This window comes from Strix uralensis, chromosome 4 (assembly GCF_047716275.1).
Source record: "Strix uralensis isolate ZFMK-TIS-50842 chromosome 4, bStrUra1, whole genome shotgun sequence".
Classification (NCBI taxonomy): Eukaryota; Metazoa; Chordata; class Aves; order Strigiformes; family Strigidae; genus Strix; species Strix uralensis.
The window spans coordinates 70,014,873-70,036,299 of NC_133975.1; the positions used below are offsets into that span (position 1 = coordinate 70,014,873).

The 21,427-nt window shown below is 36.2% G+C and overlaps 1 protein-coding gene across 2 annotated transcripts in view; it reads left to right on the top strand.

Moving 5' to 3' along the window:
• Positions 1–1,058: 1,058 nt before the first annotated feature.
• The window catches only part of SYNPO2 (synaptopodin 2), a 96,408-nt gene continuing 76,039 nt past the window's right edge, over positions 1,059–21,427 (top strand). Inside the window, exon 1 of one of the 2 annotated variants that reach the window (XM_074867219.1) lies at positions 1,059–1,351. In XM_074867219.1, coding sequence (XP_074723320.1) covers positions 1,223–1,351 — 129 coding nt within the window. In that variant the 5' untranslated portion in view covers positions 1,059–1,222. Of the gene's footprint in view, positions 1,352–9,209; positions 9,336–21,427 lie in introns of those variants that run through there. The other variant, XM_074867220.1, reaches the window with a different exon arrangement.

Below are 21,427 nucleotides of genomic sequence, written 5' to 3' on the forward strand. Positions count from 1 at the left end.
GGTCTCAATGCAAGAGATGTTTATTTCAGAAACTAGTCTAGCTTTAAAGATGTTTCTGCCCACCTGCTGAACACTCTCCTTTAGAATGAGCTTTGTTCAAAATGAAATGTGATTTAAGCCAAGCTAACTGACTTTGGGCTGAGGTGAATAGGAGCACTTAAGCTGTCAGTTGTTAACACTCAGCTAGGGGAATATTCATTCCTTGCTGAAGAACAGTCACCTCTTAAACCACTCCAACTATACCTGAAGGAGCTCAGCTGTTTACAGTCTGCATTATCCCAAGCCAGCAACAGGGAACAGAACTGAACTCAGGTCTTGTAAGGCACCAGCAAATTAACTTCCCACTGAATCTTTTTTTCTTCTGTGCTTATAGCAAGGTTCCCCTCTAATGACACAATGCAAATCATCCATTGATAGCATCAGTAGAGAGATCTGATACTTTGTTCCACTAATCCTCTTTCCCTCTCTAGTAGAAAAGGCAACAGGCTGCATAAGAACAGGTATTACTAGGGTCCAACAATAACTCAGGTGATTGCTAAATAGCAGTGCATGTTAAACTATACTGAGGTTAAAGAGAACCAGCAAAAGAAGCAATTCCAAGACAGGGAAATGATAAAGCTTTTAGTCTTTTTTTTTTTTTTTTTTTTTTTTTCTTCCCCTTGCATACCTGCAGTGCTGCAGAAAGTGCATGCAGGGAAGGAGACGAAAATCATAAACCTAGTTCTATCTAAGTGTATTCAGAGGATATACATGATATTTCACTCGTGGTTCTGCTTTCTTCTTTGTTTGGAGTATGAATGCAAGAAATGGGTAAATTAGAGTTTAAAATGTCTGGCACTATTTGCTAAAGTAAACTTACATCCTAAATTGTCACTGGGAAATGTACACTTCTTTTTGCTGTTGTTTTGATTTAGCTGTCACAAGAGTCATGTTTAAATACAGCCTTTTCTGCCTCATGGCTGAGTCTCTTTGTGTGCATTTCCTCAGCGTTACTTACTTTACTTTGAAGGTGGGCTGAACATAGAAATCTGACGAAAGAGTGGGCTGTGCCCTTGGTCGGAGGGAGCTCTTACGTTCTTCTGAATGACTACATTTGCTAGTGCAGTACACAGCAGCAGCAACAGTGTGGTGCTCTGGGTCTCCAGCTCTGCCTGGCAGACAAATCTCCAGCTCACTGAACATCTATCTGCAAGACAAATTTTTCATGTTCTTCTGTAAATGAATGCTGCCTAACTGCACCAGGAAAATGGGCACAGGGGATTATCTCTGCATTGCTATGAGTGGAGGGGCACCTTGGGGCTTTAGATTGCAAGGTGGCAAGGAGCAAAAGCAGCCTTTGCAAATCGCCAAGGTAGGATCATGAGAGAAAGATGTTATCAGTGTTTTGTGAACATGAATGAAGAGAATTGTTTGTTTAAATACATACTGCTTCCAGTGTAATGGTTGGTGTGGATCTTATCGTGATGCTTGTTTGAATTTGCTAACGTCTTTTGCAGAGATTCTACAGGTGCTGATTATGTTTGTTTCAATAAAAAGGAATGATTACTTTTTCATAGCTTGCAAGTATTGCAAACATTTTCTTAAATGTTAAAGGCTTGAAACTGTGAAATGATGTATGCCTTCCAGCTTCTGTTTGATTGTCTGTATGTTTTTGAATGCACTCAGTATATCACAAAACTGAATCTCATATTAGGAAATGCTGTTTCAGTCATCTATTTATGATACTTTTTCTACTCTAGGCATAGAATAAATACAGCTTTATCATGAGAAAATGTTCTTACTATTTTGGGAATCCTGGAAAGCATTACACTGAGTTATCTCTGGTTTTGGAAAGTTATCCAGTCTTAGAAGCAGCTTTAATAGATGCCAAACATTCCCTCTTGTATTTCATGAGCAAAACTGAAAATTACTGAACACTTCCTAAATTATCTTCATGTATAAAATGGGATCAAAATAGACAGTAGAAATCCAGAATAAATAAAAAACAAGAATTAGTAACCCCAAGTTGCAAAAATAATAGTTAAAGAGTAGTTTTGTTAAAAATCAGTGCTCACTCCATTGCAACAGCTTCTCCACTGGTGCAACAATGAAGATTTGTCATGGTTATTAAGGCTTATGTAACTATATGGAGCTGCACTCTGCTTTCCCTAGAAAAGAGGGACAAATTTTGTCCAGGGCTCTGAGGTCAGCAAAATACTACTCACTGAAATGCTACTGGGACTGATCAACATACAATGAATTCTGCCTTGTTAAATTGAGGGAGAGAGATTAAAATGTATCTTATCACCTTTTAGTATCTTGGTAATCCAGTACATTGAGTGTTGAGTTTTTTGTACTTTGATAGAGTATTTTAGATCAGTAGTTTAGCTGTTTCTTAAGCTGTCAATATATTTATTAATTAGTTAAATTTCATTTACTGGATCAGTTAACTTTTTAAAAAATAGCAGAAACAGTAAGTCTACCTCATTTTATAAAGTAAGGTCCTTCTAGTTCCTCTGTCAAGAAAAGAACATCTTTTACTATTATTTTCGATGATTTCCAGCCCATAATATTAATCATATTCAGTAACAGAGCTATGATTTACTGAGTGTATGTATCGGTTTTCTCATTACTGTTGTTTTCTGTTTGTTTTTATATTTTGCAGAACTTGAACATGTTTAAATTTTTTTCCTACCGATAGGCAACTGTTGCTTTGCAAGTAAAGCTACTGATAATAGATGGCAGTGGAATCCTGCCATCTAGTGAAAACTTGTAGCTAGAACTTAAAAAAATGTAAGTAACAGTAAAAGACGAGTGGCCTTGATTACATAAAACCAAAAGTAAAAAGCACAGTAGTTTGAACACAAGATTCTGATTAAGCTTTAGTTTTCATGATAAAAATAGGCTATACAATTTTCTTTTTTCATATTCACATCCTAGACCGTGACACTTATATCTGGGTTCCGTTTTACCACTAAGATCAGGGACTTGAGAACTAGACACATGGTAACAGTTGTGCCTTACTTCTAATGGGAAAATCCACTAGTAAAATATATCTAAATTTAGAAAAATAACAGTATTTTTAGAAAAAAATAAAAGAAGCATGAGTTTGTTTTCTTGCAAATGAACCCAATCAAAAGGCCACGTAATACAATACTTCAGAACACCCCCTGTAAGAGTACATGCGTATCAGCATATGTAAGTGTTATAAGCATGGTGGATTGGGTGCTTTCTGAGTTCCAGATCATTCATTTCTCCCCGCTCAAGAGTTGGTCAGGATCAGTGAGATCTGAAAATTGACACTAGCATCTGGCTGAAAACCTGAAATTTAAGAGTTGACAGGCCACAGCTTTCTTTGGGACTCACTCTGTCGGCAGGCTCCACCGACCCCCCCGGGAGCTGGGGCTCTCTCAGGGCTGCGCAGGCATGGGTCCCCGGGTCAGCCACCACCAGCAGGTTGAGGCACAGTGAGTTGGGGGGTCTGCAGCTACACTGTGTGTGACCCTTTTGGGGGAGAGACAATGTTTTCAGCTTTTATTCTATCATCTGTGAAAACTCAGTCTAATAACTCATGAAACAAAAAAGAATTACACAACTAGTGCATAGTAATTTTCCTGCTGTCTCCAAAATCCAAAGGTTGTGTTTCCTAAACACAATAAAAAATTGTTTGATTTTTTCAGTTCAAGGTTCAGTTTCTCCACTGGAGCTCCATGGAACCAGTGGGTCATAGCCAGTTTACACCAACCAAGATTTTGGCAGAAGTGTGTATTTCTGGTTTTGGTGTCTCGGCTCACAGGAGCTGGGAAAGCTGCAGCGGGTTGCTTGCCTGGTTGCCGACACAACCTGACCACGTATACCCCTGGGCTGCTGCAAAGGGAAGTGTACTCAGGCCTGTGTCATAAGCGGAGCTGTGGCTGTGATACAGATCTAAAGGGAACGGGATGTGAAATGGAGGGAAATGAGATAATCCATGAAAATGTGGCAGGATAAAAAAATTCCAAATTCACACCTATCTACCCTTTTGATAAAGGAAACATACCGTTTTTAAAGCTAATGGAATAAGTCACTGCAGTTCACTGCCAGAAGCAACTTTTACCAGTTTGTTTTATGCCTTTTAAATATTGTTTTATTACATTTATAAAAAAATATGTAAACCCTCCCCCCATTGTTTATTGCCTAGCTCTTAAAGCATATATGCAACTAGCATTCTGCTAAAATCAATAAGTTTTGCCTGTAGTATAAAGTATTGTCTTCCATTATCTTGCAAAGTGTTAACAGAGAGATAGTGGACATCGAATAGTAAATTTTCATCAGCAAACAATTTTACAAACATTAAATTAGATTCAAGACATTTGAGTAATTTGTCAGATGTGAGATTGCTACAAATGGATTTTTTTTAAAGTATCACAAAGTATCATTTTGTTTGTCCATTTTTAACTCTTATTCAAAACATAAATTTTGAAAATATTTGACTTGTTTTCTGTAGAGGCATACAAACACCCCTCCTCCTCCCAGTCCTGGCTCCATACATCAACTTATTTTATTATGTCCACTGATGCTGTAAATGCTTCATAAAATTTTATTTTCAGTTAAAAAGAATTTGCATATTCTCTATACTGTCAACATATATCATAATGACTTTAAAAAAATCTAGTTTAAATACTGTGTCAGAAGACATATTGTGCTAAGAAGGATACCTAATAAATGAATGTTATTTAAAAAAAAAGATAATCAGGTGTATAAAGGTAAGGAAGACAGTGGTTATATCAGTTGTGCTGTGTATGCACCAAGACGCTAAACCATGTCAGTATTGCACTGTAGGATAGCTTTCCCAAAGCAGGAGACAGTTGGGAAATCTCAGTACAACAGTGACCCTAGATGGCTAAGAATTCAAGATATATAAGAGCAAAGGGACATGTGATGTCCTTTCTGTTTCCACTGTGAGATATATGAAATAATAGGTTTTTTATAAATATAATAGAAATTTTTTTCTTGTAAATTTCTTTGCAGTTTTTAATTTAAGATACATAAAAACTGTATGTACAGAATCGTGGATGATTTTCTGGACTAGCATTTGAAAGAAAGTCCTGTGAGTTTTCTGCTAATACTTAACAATACCAGCTATGTTATATGTAATGAAGCTGTATCCTTTAAAAAGCATCTCTTTTGCAACAGGTAATTTACTGGAGTTGTCCTATAGATGATTTAGATTTATAATTTAACCATGATCTAACTCCATCAAATTATCTGGTTGCAACAGAGGTACGTTATTCTCAGCATATTTGTAACCTACACCAAACAGCAATTTGATGAACTCATTGTTTGTATCTGTCAAAGTCTTGCTAATTTAAGTTTGGGAACTTAACTGACTAGTTCTAGTATTCAAGGGTGGTAAGTTTTATGACTCAGACCTCTAAGCACTTCAAAGGAAATTCAGTCCTCTTTTTCCTAGCTGTACCCTAAAAGTAAAAATGAACAGATGCTTAAAACCATGTTGTAGGTTTGCATGCTCAAACTAATGTTATTGAGACAAGCTGCCTCAATACTGAGTTGCCACTTGTTACTGAATCCAGATCGTGTCAGTTCCAGAAGCACTCTGGTCTATACGTAGTGTATAAAGAGATATTTATATATATATACACCTCAGCAAGAAAGATATCTTCAAATGGGGTCATGTTGTCCTAATTTATGTCTATGACAGCATTCATCCTGAACTCCCCGATTCACCAGCAGCAGAACAATATGTAGTTGCATATGGACAAACACACAGCAATTTTTTTTTTAAAAGTGCTGACAGATTTTATGTACTTTTTCAGCAACTTTTTTCCACTACATTTTTAGAAAAATAAAATAGTAACATTTCTCTTCCTTTAATTTCTACCATGCCAGTTTGCCAATGCTTAACTACAATTATAATGCCTATCCTCAAAAATGTCAAGTTATTTGAAAGAACTTAATGGATATTTTGAAACTCTTACCAATCTGATTTTGCACCCTGAAAATTTTTGCTCTACTATGGACATTTTCCTATGTCCAAACATGCCAAATAACATGCAATTTTCCATTGTCTTGTAAAAGTTAACTATAGTTCTAATTAATCCTGTGAAATAATTGGATAATTCAGGGCTCAAATCCAACAGCCTCAACTAGGCTTCATGCAAAGCTTATACAGTTTGTGACTATTTTGCCAATTTCTGAAATAGACTTTGCTGCTGCTGCACAAATAGTAGTTTTACCTTTGGCTCAGTAATGGCATGTGACAACTGGCTGCCTGGTCATTTTAGACTTGTGCACTTGTCCATCAAAACGCTCAGATTTCAACTCAAGTCTCAGTTTCATCATTTTGGATTCATTGGAACCTGAAACTGAAAGTGAAACTCAAAGACTTGGGAACAACCTGAACCAACAGTGGGAAAAGTTGATGTCTGAATATGATTACTTAATGCTGGATGCATACAGAGGTGAGCTATGTGGTAGTTTTGACTTTTTCCCGGCATTTATCCAAAATACTTGATACATGCAAAACAACCCCAAGTGGCTTTCATCAAACTGACCTTTACACTTAGTCTAGTAGAAAAAAAATAAAGGATAAGACATGGTAGCAGTTATGCATTTGATCCTGAGGTAAGGCAAAGCATGTCACTGTCACATATATGAGAGGTGTGTTAGCACACAGTTGGTCCATCCATTAAAGTACATCAAAGCTGCTCGATTTAAGGAAACTTTTCAAAGTTCCTGTCATTCTCTTACATTGTCGCCATTGGCAAATGCTCACACTTCCAGGCAGAAAAACTAGGTTAGTAAAAGCTGAGATTCTGGTCACTACACTCTAGTTGAGACATGATAAATACAGCTGTTATATCTGTGCTCCTAGCTCATTGCAGTGCTAAGTCATGCAGATGAGTATAAACCATCAGTTGCTGAAGTAGTGGGTTTTTGCGCCCCTGCTTGCCTCTGCACTGATGGCCTAGGAGCACCATCCTCCTAGTAAGATGAAGGGACTGTTATGTGTTTCAGATCATCTCCAGATGACATTAAAAGTCATCCTGGAGTTGGTGCTTTGGTGCCATCTGCTTTTGAAAATACACTCGTTAATGCAGAGTCAAGTAGAATCTTACTATGAGCTACTGTGTTTGAAATTAAGATGCTCAGCATGCCGTGTAAAGGCTCAGTACTGAGTTAACATGACCCTGTTGATGCTTCCTTATTTGTATCAATTGACATTTTGAACAGAATTTGAACACAACTTTATGCATTAGCAGTAGACAGAACAAGCCATGTTTAAAACATGCTAGTTGAACTTTGGCAGCAAAGGAGTAGAGTTTAGAGTTAACCTACATGATTTTAAACACAACTTGCCTTACTTGGACTGCATTTAAAACTGTGTTTAAATTTGCTAGCTAATACATTTCCAAACATAGTTTGTTTTTGCAGCCTGGACAAACTCTTATTCTCAAATTCACTCTTCAGACCATCTGACACAGCCTGTATTTACTGATATTTGGAAAACCCTGTAAGGCATATCTACATATTCTTTCACATAGGAGTTATGTGGAAAACTGTGGTTTTATTTACCTTTTCTGGAGAGGATTTTGACTCCATCATGAGCCTTGACCCATTTGATAATCAATAAATTTTTGCACATGTTTAGATGACATAGTGCAGTTCTATTTAAGTAGATGACAAAACTTCCATTGGCAACTGGGAAGAAGCTGGGCTTTATAGAGGTTAGGTTAATTTATTTTGCAAATCAAAGGAACAAAGTAAAGTTCCCAAAATCTAACTAAAATAGACCACTGATAAATAACTCTGTTCCTGAAAATCTGCCATTGCTAGTTAGAAAATTGAGGAAAAAAATTCATAGACCTTTACCAGCAAAATTTTATATGTACTTCCAAAGGTTAGGGGTCTGCGTTTTCTAGTTTCAAACTTTTGCATTTCAGCTATTGTGCCAGTGGAAATGTTTAGTACTAAAGTCCCATCTAGGTGTTTAAAAACTGCAGGCTGAACTAGCAAATGATTGTATACCCTGTTTTGCATATACAGAACTACATACCAAGCTGGTTTTGGCATGCTTTCCACAGTATTTAGGCAAATACAAGCATGCTTTGGATACATGGTAGTATTAATTTGTGCTTGTTTCCAATATATATTTTTCCAAGTCTCATGCTAGGAGAGTTTTCAATGGAATAGAATGAACAACATAATTCACACTGATTTAAACTAAACAAACTAAAAAACCCAAACTGTATTCCTACTAAATTAGATTAGCTGCTTTGTATAGAACTTTGCTTCATTTTTTAGTTTCTTTTCTGGAAACATTTAAAATACACTGCATGACATTATTATATTTCATTGTTCTGCCATTGCATTCTTATTGTGAATGTGAATATAATAGTAAGACTTTTGGCCAAGTTCACATTAAAATATCACAACAGGAAATGTTGTTTACAAAGCCCTTTAGGATTGTGTCAAATTGTTTGAGAAGATACAGCTAGCAATTTATGCGTATCATGGAAGGGCTTTCTTCCAAACACAGAACTCAGTGTTCTTCATATTTACAGCAGAAATATTTAGAGCAGTTACTTTAAGGAACCATATATCATGGGTTAAATGCTTAGCACTCTATAAAATGAGACTGATTTGCAGAGACAGCTTCAACTTTAAGAGGGACAACTCTGTGCATGGAATTAACTGTGGACAAAACTGATAACATTTAGATTGCAAGCAGTACTTATGAGCACTGTTTGTTGGCTGGAATGAAACTGGCAGTAAAAAAACCCCCTGGATATCAGCTTGAAGGTTTTAAATTTCAGACCTAATGTACACAAGTTACACAGTGGATTTCTTTTTCCTTTTCTGTAATTTTTCCCATCTGTCCCATTTCATTAGAATCTGTAGTCCATAGTCAGTGTGGATGTTAGTATGAGACTAATGCACGTTTAGACAGAAACACCTCAGCGTGCACCAAAATCAAAGTGCTGTTTTTTGGTTACCTGCCAATACAACATGGTGTTGAGCATGAAAGCCAAAAATCTTCAAAACACCTCAGCACCTTGCTCTCAGCGGGATGTTAAGAACAGTGAAGATGTGACTGCTTTATTTGTTGCTTATGTGGAAGGTAAATTATAACAAAAACCTAGCTCTAAGCTTGCCAGAGCCAATCTGCTTACACCCTGAGCTGTCTATCATGTGCTGTAGTCCTAGGCACAGCACAGAATCTTCTTTTCTTGTTTAGCAGGGAAACAGTGTCTACAGGCCTTCTTTCTACTTCCACAGAAATGTATTTTGAATCCTTTAGGTTTCCTTCTTTGATATCTCCTTACTCCATCTGGAATGGGGCACCAAATACACAGGTAACGTTTTGCTTCAAAAGAGTTATGTCATCCTGGACTGAGTAGCTGTAGAATCATTATTTTATAAACTTGCCTTTTTGTAAGTATATTTTAGAAATATGGTCCCATTTAGGAAGCTGGATGTTTTGTTTTTGTAGGCATGTTTTATATTACAATTCATTAGCAGATGAACTGGTGATGGGTCAAAACTATGAAGAAAGTAGATAAGCTATGGTTTTCTATACTGCTGGTTTCATTTGATATGTTCTCTATAGCACAAACATGCCACGTACAGCATAAATTGCTACAATATTGAATTTCAAGCAAATTTCTAAAATAAAAATAATGCAAGACAATCATATGTCCATTGTGGCACTTTACAGTAACAGAAAGAAAAATAAATGGAATGACAGGGGAACATAATTTAATAAGACCAGATTTCCCCTTCCCCCTACTCTCTGCCTAATACAAGGAGTATCAGGAACTTCTTGTTGTCTGCAGGCAAAGGTGGCAAAGCTGAATCTTTGTCTTAAAAACCTAACAAACAGTTGAAATTGCTATAAAGGAAGCCTTAACAAAGGAGTTACATTTTTTCCCATGAACTAATGGGAGCTTTGCCATTGACTTCAAAGGGCAAAGGACTGGGCCTTAGCATGTATAACATAGTGCAGTTATTTAATTAGAAGCAGATATCATGAATAAAAATCCTCATTGGGAAGGGTGTAGCAGTTTTTGCTAGGGATCTACGTACTATAATCTTCTGCTAGACACAGAATTAATTCCCTTTAAAGGAACAAAACCTTCCTTAGACTTTGGGGTATTCTGATAACACTATTGAATAATGTAACTTTTTTCAAGTTATTTGGTAATTGTACATTTTATTTCCAAGCTGTCTTGGAAGTCTTTGTAAGGATAAGGATACTCATTTGAGTTGAAGACATTTCAGTTTGCATATTTATAAGAAAGTTAAATGATTTCTAATAGTAGGTACTAGACTGACATTACTAGAATCTAGAGGCCATTTATTAAAGGACCAATAATATATCAGTGTAAGCTAAGGACAAAATTTAGACTGTGGACATACCTCTCAGTTGCAAATGTTTACTGGTTGAAAGGACTACTTGTAACTGCCCTCTTGCTTTCTTCAACTCTGGAAATAGACAGGTTTGTGTTGGTTGAAATAAGCTGGTATTTCTTAACAATTCAGATACCAGGGCTTTGCTAACTCACCTCATTTTGCCTGAGAGCTTGGGGAACAATCATATGAGCAGCTCATCTTTAACATTTGAAGCGTAGAAACCTTCTGGTTAGGATAGGGAGGAGGAAAGAGAGGAGTGCCAAGCAGCTGTGGGTGGCAACCTTTTCAGCAAGCACAGCTGTGGCTGGTCAAGTCAGACAGTAACTCCTTGTGTTGGCACACCCATCTTGTACATGCATCTTCAACAGTTTAACTGACATCACTTTAGAAAGGCTCTAAGGCTCCTGCAAAAGACCTGTTTTTCTTCCAGAATAAAAGCATCTACATGGAGAATTGTGCAAAGGTAATTATAATGGTTGTCTATACCTGTATAATATCAGGTGTTTCCAAGAGGTACTGCAATCAAGGGCAATCATGTCACAAGTTTTATTAGCTTTACTCAACCACCACCACTAGTGCTCCTGAAGAGAGCATCTCCATTTATCTCTCTAAATCCTTGTCTTCTCTGCCGGAAACTCTTGCTCTGCTTTCTCTTGCCATTCTCTCAGTAGTACTTTTATTTAAATATGTAAGTACAGCTACTTATAAACATCACTTTCAGTGAATTCACTGAAAATTGTGGGCAAACAATGCCTCAGATTTCAAACCTTCTTATTTGGTTAGAATAGTGCCCATCACTTCCAATGAACTTCCTTTGGATTGAAAGAAATACAGGAAACTCTGCTTTGCATAAACTTTCATCACAGAAACCTCTGAACTACTAGAGCTTAACAGATGTGGCTGGAATAGACTGATCAGCATTTTGTTCAACAAATTACATTTCCCTATTTTGCAGAGATCACTTCAAAGACTGGCTGCCATAAGCCACTGGTTTAATTACAGAGGGTGCATATGGAAATAATCTGAAAGGGATAAATAGCTTTATATATTATCATATATTCATAATGATCTTTCTGCACGCTGAAATAGTACTTGTGGAATGGATAGCGTAAGACCTGCTTATAAAATTCTTCAAATTAGAAAAAAAACTATCACTAAACATGTATGTTTTAAGCAAATTCTAACATATAAAACTATTTAATATCTAAGATCCTTACAGAGGAGCAGCAGTTTGATATCCTTCACTGAAAAAAAGCCCAAAGTTACAGAATTGTTGGCTTTCCAAAACACTTGATACCTAGGAAATGGTTTCACCTAAATTCTCAGTCAGTGGAATAAGTATGTTATACTGATCAGTATAAAATGAGCCATTTGCAAACTTGGAGGGTTTTGTTACAATGATACATAATAAAATTACATCATCAGTTTATGAAACAAAGTGTTAGTTTTAAAGCGTTATCTCATGGTATCCATACTGTCAGCCAAAGTTAGCCTTTAGATGTGTTGTGCATGTTTAGGACTATCTAAGGGGAAGATTCTAGTCATTAAACTGAACTGAAAACCACAACTAGAACACTGTTTCCTTTCAAGCCCCTAAATCTCTTTGCTAAGTGAATTAGGAGTGTGCCTTTATGTCCAGACTGAATAATCACCTTTTTGTGATACTAACGTATTACTGATTATCACTAGATGGTGCTCTTATTCACAATCCCCAAAAACATAGGTAAGTGAATGTAAAAACAGTTACACCTTGGAGAAATTTTGGTTGCTAGCTTTAATGTTTTCTAACTGAAGCTTGTATGTATTATTCAGCTCACTACCTCCCAGACCAAATAATCTCAAAGTGTAGAATTAATACCTTCAAGATAAATATATATATAAACTAAGTCAAGGATCACATAATATCAAATTAATCAAAATCATAATATCAAATTAGTAATTCCAAATCTTCCTTTCACTTCTACTTATTTTTCCCTGCATACAAATAGAATGTAATCCCCTTAAGGAGTGCTCCACAAATTTGTACTAGGGTTTGATTTGTGGTTTTGTAATATATTTATATACTATATATACTATAATTAGGACACATTTTGATCTTTAAAAAACTAACTAACTAAAAAGGAATATTTCAGAAGGCCTTAAGAACAAGGCAGTCATAATCCTTTAAAGAGAAAACAGAAAAATATTTCTGCACCTATTTTACACCATATTATGAACATTCAGTAGTAATATTACACATAACTGTTGAATGCATGTAGTGAAATAATAATAAAAAATGAGTATAAAAAAAACATTCTATCAAACCTCAATTTCTTCCAGCCCAATCTGACAGAGCAGACAGGGCTGGGGGCCCTTGAAGATGTAAGATCTCCCAGATCGTGTATCCAATTTGAATTTTGAGCTATATTAAAATTATGTTTTTTCTAAATTCCTCATTATCCTGCTTTTCCTTTCTCTGCCCTCACTTTCAGTCATGACTTCAGTCTGTAATATTAGCTCTTCTAAAACCAGGTTATTTTAGTAATTTGATGAAGAATAGACTTCTGTGAAGTACACCAAATCCAAGAATGCATCATTGAACAGCTAGGGTGTTGGAAATCTACCTGAGCTTTGCAGCTTGAGCCTATTTTTACTCAAATAGTTAATTTTACTCAAATTAACAGATCAGTGAGGTGACATCCAACTCATTTTTCCATGACTTTATTTGAAAGGCCCTGATTCACCTCCTAAATGTGCTACATTTTTAAGTCATTTTCCAGATTACCAGGATAATGTTGTCAGAAGACTTCTGATTTCATGGCACAATTTGTGACTACAAAAAGGATTTGACTTTAGAATCTCTTGTCATTCTATAAAAGGAAAAACTTCCCAAGCTCTCTCAAGTTACAGTTTTCTTCCTCTAAATTTACAGGAACAGTGAAAAACAATACAGTGAATCTAAATGTAGAGAGAGGACCATGAATGCCTCTTTTTCTACAATGGCAAGAATAGTACAAAGGGTACGATAATTAAGCCTGAGGGGATAGTTATCTTTGGAGCCTGTCATTTTTTTCAGTGTTACTCCATGAACAAATGGAGCACTGAATTGTGTGGCCTGAGAACAATGGTGCCCAGCCCCGTACCAGCCTTCTGGGTCATTCACTTGTTGTTTGCTTCCAGGCCTGATTTACATAAGAGGCCTGGAAAAGTTGCAGAGACTGGGAATTAGCACAAATTGATACTGGGTGCTAAGTGACTCAAGCAAAAACTAAAGATGCATTGGCCTGTTCAAATCAGGCTTGAATTCAGGCCTTCTGGATTCCTGCATCATCCAGCACTGAAGAATTAAACCCTGGCATGGTTCATCAGCTGCTGTGTCCTGGGATAAAAATAGAGAGGCAAAAATGGGATCATATTTTAGCACAATCTTAGCTGAAACTGAAAAGGGCAGGAAGGAACCTTTCTTCTTATGAAAAATATTTTCTTTTCAGGTGTTCTAGGCAACAGCATGGTAATCAAGCTCACCTAAAATGAGAGCCAAACCAAATCTTTCCCCAAAACCTTTTACTGCTCTAGACCCAAACATTTTTTTAACGGCTGGAAAATATTAATTGTTTCATGCTTATGTGCATGTGTGTTCCATCAAGAACAAGGAACACAATTTATTTCAGTGACTGGATCAATCATGATGGATGTGCACACAGTGACAGTCATAGCTGTAAGAATTACCTATTGCCTCTGTCCTATGCAGTGCCTCTTGCTTGTCTGTTTCCCAACTAAAAAGCTTCTTCTAATAGGTTTCCATCAGATCATTATGAGTAAGCCTTCAAATGAGACTTGTGCTATCTGGCATCAACAGTTTTTAATTAACATAATATTTTTAGTAATACACAGATTGTGGGACTGATTTTAATACCTGGAGAAGATCTTTGGTCTGCATGTGGTCGAAATACTATATGAATAGGTTTATTTGTGATTGCCAGTCCCTTTTATATTGCAGGACTCTTGTACAGCTTTCTCCTTACTGGGAGAGGAAACTATATGCTACAAAGTCTTCTCTGTTTTTATAGTTTTGTAGTAATAGGGAAAGCACTGTTCTCCCTTAGGGAGTCACATAATCTCATGTTATACCTGTACGTCACTTAAAGCAAAACTTACATATTGGGCCAAGTGAGTTTAGTTTCATTTAAAAGCTTCCTTGAACTTTTTTGATTTCTTTAGTTTTACATTTGCAAGATACTCTCAGGCCAGATGATATTTACATGTGCTTGGGTTTCATTTTGGCTATTTCACTTGGCTCCCTTAGACCTTATGTACCTCTAGTTTCTCCATCATTTAAACACAGTAAGTCACATTCTAAACCAGTATCGCAAATACAGATCCTGCCACAACTGCACTTGACTGGTTAGAAATATATCTGTATGACTGCTTTGCTTGGACTGAGCACACAGCTAAGGAGTATTTAAGGCAAAATCCTGTCAGCAGCAGGCCCCAACTCCATCCTTCAGCTAATACTGGTTATCGTGAAGCAAGTATGTGTCGTCAGATCTGCTGAGGTTGTCCTCATTGAAACATCGCTTCCATCTCTGGATCCCTCTTCTTTTTAATGCAGAAAGCTTTGCTGCATTCCTGTGGTGTCAGACACGGATAAACACTTTCACAGAGTAAAAAACCTATGCAACACATGTGGAGTACAGGGTGGGGGGCATGAAGGGAGAGGTTGGACTTGGTCTTCTCTTTCTTTGCACAAATTACAGTCATCTCTGGCATCAAGGCTTCTTTCTTCAGGCACAGAGGATGAGATAAAGTTTACTTCAATGTGCAGATTTCTGGTTTCTTCCATGCAAAAAGGAAAGAACTGGAAAGCAATCCCACTGATACAGTGACATTAAAATGTTCTTGCTGTGTGTTTTCTTTAAATTAATTATTAGGCTTAAGTTAATAAGAAAAAGGTAAGTTTCAGGGCAAAATAATAAAGAGAAAAGAAACTGGACACTGATTCTGACACTGAATTTAATTTATGAAGGTGCTGACCTGTGACATCTGTTTAAAGACTATGCAATCCTTAAAAAGTGTGCTTCCCAGAGAAACTTGAGAAGATACTAGCAGTTCATATAACAGGACCCTTCCCTCAAAATTATATCAGTAAGAGAGGTGTCAGCAAAGTTATAAGTCTTCTGAGGCAATCTGAGTCAGATTATCTTCTTTTAGGTGAAAAAGATCACTGTACATTTCTACATTCCTAGCCAGTTGCTTAAAATGCCACTCTTGATCTTCAGTTGATTTTTAAATGGCTTCTTACATCAACAAGATGCTGAAATTTGTGTCTGACTGTAAAGGTTTCTTGAACAGACAGCTATAAACAGTGCCGTGAGATAAGGAGCTACATCACACATCAATTTTCAAAGTATATAGTAATGTGAATCATAGGGAAGCACTTCCTCAGGAAACAAGTACAGAATTACAGAACTGATCCACATAAATGTATTTTCAGTTTCTAGCTGTGCCTTCACAAGTTCCTTCTAGCTGCTACTCCCTTTATTTGGCGCTTGGCATTTGGCAGAGTGCCGCAGATCAGGGCTGACTTTGCCATTACTGCAGGTTTCCTGACAGTCCTTCGAACAATCGTTCATGAATACCATGCTGTCAGATCATCAAATGTTCCTTCAGATTATTTTTTCTTTCATGAATAAACTCTGAAAGCAACACAATGCATATGAGAGGAGAAGACAGAGTGATTTCCATTTCCTCTTCTGCTTGTGTCTCATGTTTTAAAGCTAGTATTTGATCTTTGTTGGGAGTTGAAGCACTTTCCATAGATCTAAACGGAAATACTAAATGGAGGATTTTGGTTTTGTGGCTGCCAGAGCCTTAATTTCAAAAGTACTTACAAAAAGTGCCTCTTAACTCTGTACAAGATAACAGTTGTTTGTTGGTTTCTTATGTAGTAAGGTCAGGGCTCACTCTAAAAAACAAGTCATGAAGATCTGGCAGTTTTGGAGTTATACATACTAAGGTTACTTGAAGGTTCCATGTAGCCATAACAATGCCACTGAGTTAGATGCATCATTTAATAGATGAAAAATAATCAGGATATCTTGTAGCAAAGCTGGACCAACAGTAGCCACAGAGAATAAAAAGGAATGCTGTTGCCCTAAACTAATATAACTAGGGCTGTCAAAAAACTTTCTACAACTATATTGGGGTGAAATATTCTGACGGCAAGTAGGTATTTCATAGCCACATGTTAATCTTCTTGAATGGGATGAGTTATTAAATTAAATCCTTAAAATGAGTAGTTCTTTTATGTGTGCTTATATTTTCCAGATGTTTGATACAGTCAAGACTATCTTGTTCATTTGCATGTGCTTGTTTCTTTTGTTGTTATTTTTAGAAAATTCTTTAAAACTGACTATTATTCTAACATCTGAGTAATATTTGAAAATCTTTTTTATTTTAGTCCCATAGCATTTTTCAATTATCTTTCTTAATCCTTATTTCTATTATTTATAGTTTTGGAAGAAGAGACAAAAGAACAGAAGCCTATCATGACTTTAGGTTCTAACATCTATTTCAGTAACACTGTACAGAATAGGCCATACCTCTGTGGCATAACTCTCCAGAAGCTGATGGAGCTACCCTAGAAGAACTGTAGTGCAATTTTCAACAAAGCTAAGGGGGAACAAAAAAAGGTTACATGAGGCAATATGACTGTAATTTGGGGTAACAGTATTCTTCAGACCTATCATACTATATAGCAGGTTTCAGATCTTAAAGTTTTCAAATTATGAGTGTTTGATAGCAGCAAAATCCAGGACTTAATTTCAACTAATTAAGCAAGTAGGATTTTGTCCTAGGTTTTGTCCCCACTAATTGATTTTAACATTTACATGGAGGTTTAGTGACATTATAATGCACAGGAACTATGATGTCTTTAAAAAGCACGAAAGCTTTTTACATGTGCTCTTCCATTATAAAAATATCTAAGGTACTGACGCTTTCACAATTCAGTTCCTTGTTTTCAGGAAATGGAGGTGTACCCATACATCCACTATGTGTGACCAGCTCATTGGTAGACCACAGTTGGCTGATATGCTGCATTTATGAGCTATGCATCACTTAATTAAATTAGCAACAGCAGTGATATTTGTCTGTTATATTTAGTAGTATGTTTTAATAAAAATTATATCTATGCTAAAATCAAAAACTGTGCATCAAATGTAAATAATACTGCTTCAAATTGTGATTTCGTTTTTCAAGGCCCTTCCTTCTTGACAAAACCAGTGTTGCAGAAAGTTAATGCTGTGCATTCAGTATATGGCCGTGTCCCTGCTGAGTCAACCCCTGAGTAATCCTAACACGAAATGTGTACCTGGGAGTTCTGACCACCTGCAGTAATTTCACGTTTAAAAAATCCATTTGCAGGAGAGAGACTACTTTTATTGTCCCAACCAAATTCCAACTTGTACCTATGATCTGATTACATTAGTTACCCTGTATCCCTTTCCTCTTTGAATGTTTTGTTAGGAAAATAGTACATTACCTCCTAGAAGGCACACACAGTGGTGCTCTTGGTATAGGATTGCTGCATTTCATGAATGTGTGGGCTGCAGCCTTCTGTGTATATAACTGCATCCTTGACTTAGCCGACATTTTGTAAAGCTGGCACAGACTTTGACCAAAGGTTAAGTACTTCAGAATCTATCTGGGATGAGAGATGCCATATTATGCTTGGGTTAGTACATAATAATACTTCAGAGGAAGATAATTATATAAAACCATAGAAAATGTATGCCAAAGATCTGCTTGAAACAATACTCCAGTTTGTTATATTAAGAATTGTTAAAAATGGCAGCATTAAAAAACAACTGGCTCTTTCTCAAGCTACATGCCTTTTGGATTTCCTTAAAAATTCAATCTTTACAGTTTCTGAATAATGCAACCATTGTAATTCAAGGATGCTCCCCTGCTGGTTTAGATTAATTTATTTTAACAACACAGAAGAAGTCTGCTGTAGCTCCTCTGGTAATATAAATCCATGTTACAAAGAATTCTGTTGTCTCCACCTCTCTAATAAACTATAGTGTCAGGGGTTCAGAGCTAAATGGATGGCAATACAACTTAAACAATTCATCTCTGCTTTTGCATCTGAATTTAGTATCAGGGTTTTTTCCCCTTCAACCTTTACCTTGTTTATAACTCTATTCTTATTTCCATCTAAGTAACACAACCAGTGAAATATTTTAATTTGTATGCAATAACACCCATTTTACACATTTAAAATTAATATCTTGAAAAAATTTTACCTATAGTCAAGTATCTTTAAAAAACCCATAAAATAACCATGGCCATCAACTGGACAACCTTTTAAAATTTATTGTGAGTCTTACGACATATGCTATTTTCCTTACAGTACCAGTTACTGAAATTTGGTTCTTACCTGACTTACAGATTTCATTAAAATTAGAATACATTTCTGGATATTCTGGATTGCAAAGTGATCCCACCCGCAAGAGGAGAAAAAGAAGTAATCCCAAGTTTTTAATATTTAAATCTTTCTTCATGTGGTACTAGAGAAATTATTATTTACTAGTTGCAGGGCTAATGGAAGAAGCTTGGAAGGATCACAGTCTGAGAACAAAATGCACAGTGAGGGCACCTAAATACCTATTTTTAATTTCTAAATATCTAATTTCTATGGACAGAAATTGAGTAGCTGTACAACATAGCTGCTGTTAAAATAACAGTGGTTTTCAGAAGTTACAAAAACTGTCACAGTGATGTGTGACATGGAGATATTTTCCCAAATTCTAAGAACATGTGACTACTCTAGCATTCAAGCAGTATGATGAGTTTTGCTGTGTTAGCTTACTTACATAATTACATACTTCTGAACTGTTTTCATTCCACATAAATATTAAATACTTCTTGTTTAAACTCATTTATTTAAAGTATTAAGTAAAATGAAATTAAACAATTTCTAAGCTTTTTTTTACAGTTTTCTGGTAAACTAGCTGCTTGTTTAACATGTCATATGTGTAATTTTAACAGTACCCCTTTTGTGAGCGTATATACAGATGCTTTAGGCTAACATTAAACAATGTTCTATAGCTACGAATGTTTTTGTAATCCAAATAAAGTAGGTAGTGTTTTTATAACTATCAATTCTTGGGTTATGGAGAATGTCTTCAAATAGAAATGGAAAGAGTTTTATCATTACAAACAGGTCTCATTCCCTTAAAAGGAAGTTGTTTCTTTTTTCTTCTGCTTCTTTGGAGAACTGGCTACAAACTGGGAATGTTATTGTATGACTCATTTGAGAAGAATAGCTACAGTGTAAAAAGTTCAGAGAGGATTTTAATAAAACCAAACCCAATTATCTTCTGTTTTGGGCATGATAAGGATAGTTTTAAAGAGAAAAATATCAAAATTTTCAGAATGCTGTAAATCAACATAATACTGTAGTGTTTTAAAGGGAAGGGGGAAAAGGTCAGGAAAGAATAAAACATTTTACCCCTGGTTTCAGTTCTATAGATAAGACAGAAATCTCCTTTCATAAGCAAACTTCACATTTACTTTATTCTGGTCTGGCCTGGAAGTGAAGCTCCTGCACCCATCAGTGCAAATCACTGACTGCCAAAAACACATAACAAACTTGGGAATCATCACTCACTTAGCTATGCACAGATAATGTGACTTTTCTACTGCACCCCATGTACTTCAGCTACTTGGAAATTCCTCAAAATCCTGACACTGTAAGTCAGACTGTTCACAATAATAAAATTACTTCAAATAAAACAAAATTACTGACAGAAGCAGATATGCTGTGGACCTGAGAGACTGAAAATGCTACAAGGAAATATTACTGTATTATTCCCTGCACTGCTTTCTCCCCAATGTCTTAAAGGATACAATAGTAAAGTCAGGGCAGAAGAAGGCCCTTTCCATCTTAAACTTCTGTTACTGTTTATGATTCAGCATTTGAAACTTTTGGCATAACATGAGGACCTGAAAGAGGTAGTTTCATACCTTCTAGCTTTTGCTCACTGTGCCATTCAAAGGGGAGGCGGATCAGAAGGTAGGAGGCAGTATTCAAGCAATCATTGTATCCTTTTGTTACAACCCTTGTCTTAGTTTTTACAATTTTATATATGAAATCAGGTCTCCAACATGCCACTTGAAGTTCTGATTTTCTGTGTTCTGCAACACTCAAGTATCCTATCTTTCATTTACAAAAGGGAGAGAAACTGGTGTTATGTCTTACAAAGCTAAGTTTTAATGGGGTTTGTGATCGTTACTATTAGGAATATGCATAGAAAAAGTGCATGCTACCTGGTGTATGTATTTTCAAGATGCAATAGCTGGGTGGGGGATGCTGACTGTTCAGCAAGCGTTCCATGCAAGATATGGAGAAATGCAAATTTTTTTTTAAGTTCAGCACTAGCTGGTTACATATTGCTACTCTAGTAAGATAATTTTTAAAGATTTTTACTTTGTCCTTAGTGCACATACATTGTAAAGGAATTTGCTGCATTAGTCACTTGTAGTCAAGGCATATTCTGTGTTCCCTTAAATATCAAGCAACTATTATGAGGCTTCATTTCGATGTGAAAATGCGTGTCCGATATTGGCCACTTACATAAATTAAAGTTTCCAAAAGTGCTAATTTCTCATGCTTGTAGCACTATGGAACTTTTCCCTGAGTGTTCCTCCTAAGATTGCTCCAACTGAGGCTGAAGTTAATAGAAAGCAAACAAGTGATTTCAATGGGAGTTTCACATTTGGAAAGCAAAAACAGGACAGTATTTTGGCAATGTCCATGTATCTGAATTCCCATTCCTAGGGAGTTTACAGGAAAATGCTGAACATTTCAAATTGTCATGAGACTAACTGAATTTGAATCTTCTTCTGAATATATGTAGAATATCCTGTAGCCTTCAAAGCTAAATTTTAAAAGAAAAAATGTTTCAAAGCCCTCTCCACCCCCTTCCACCTTGATAGTGTTTGATCAGTTGAGAATATCCTGGCCAAACTAGGTTCATGGATGTAGCACAAG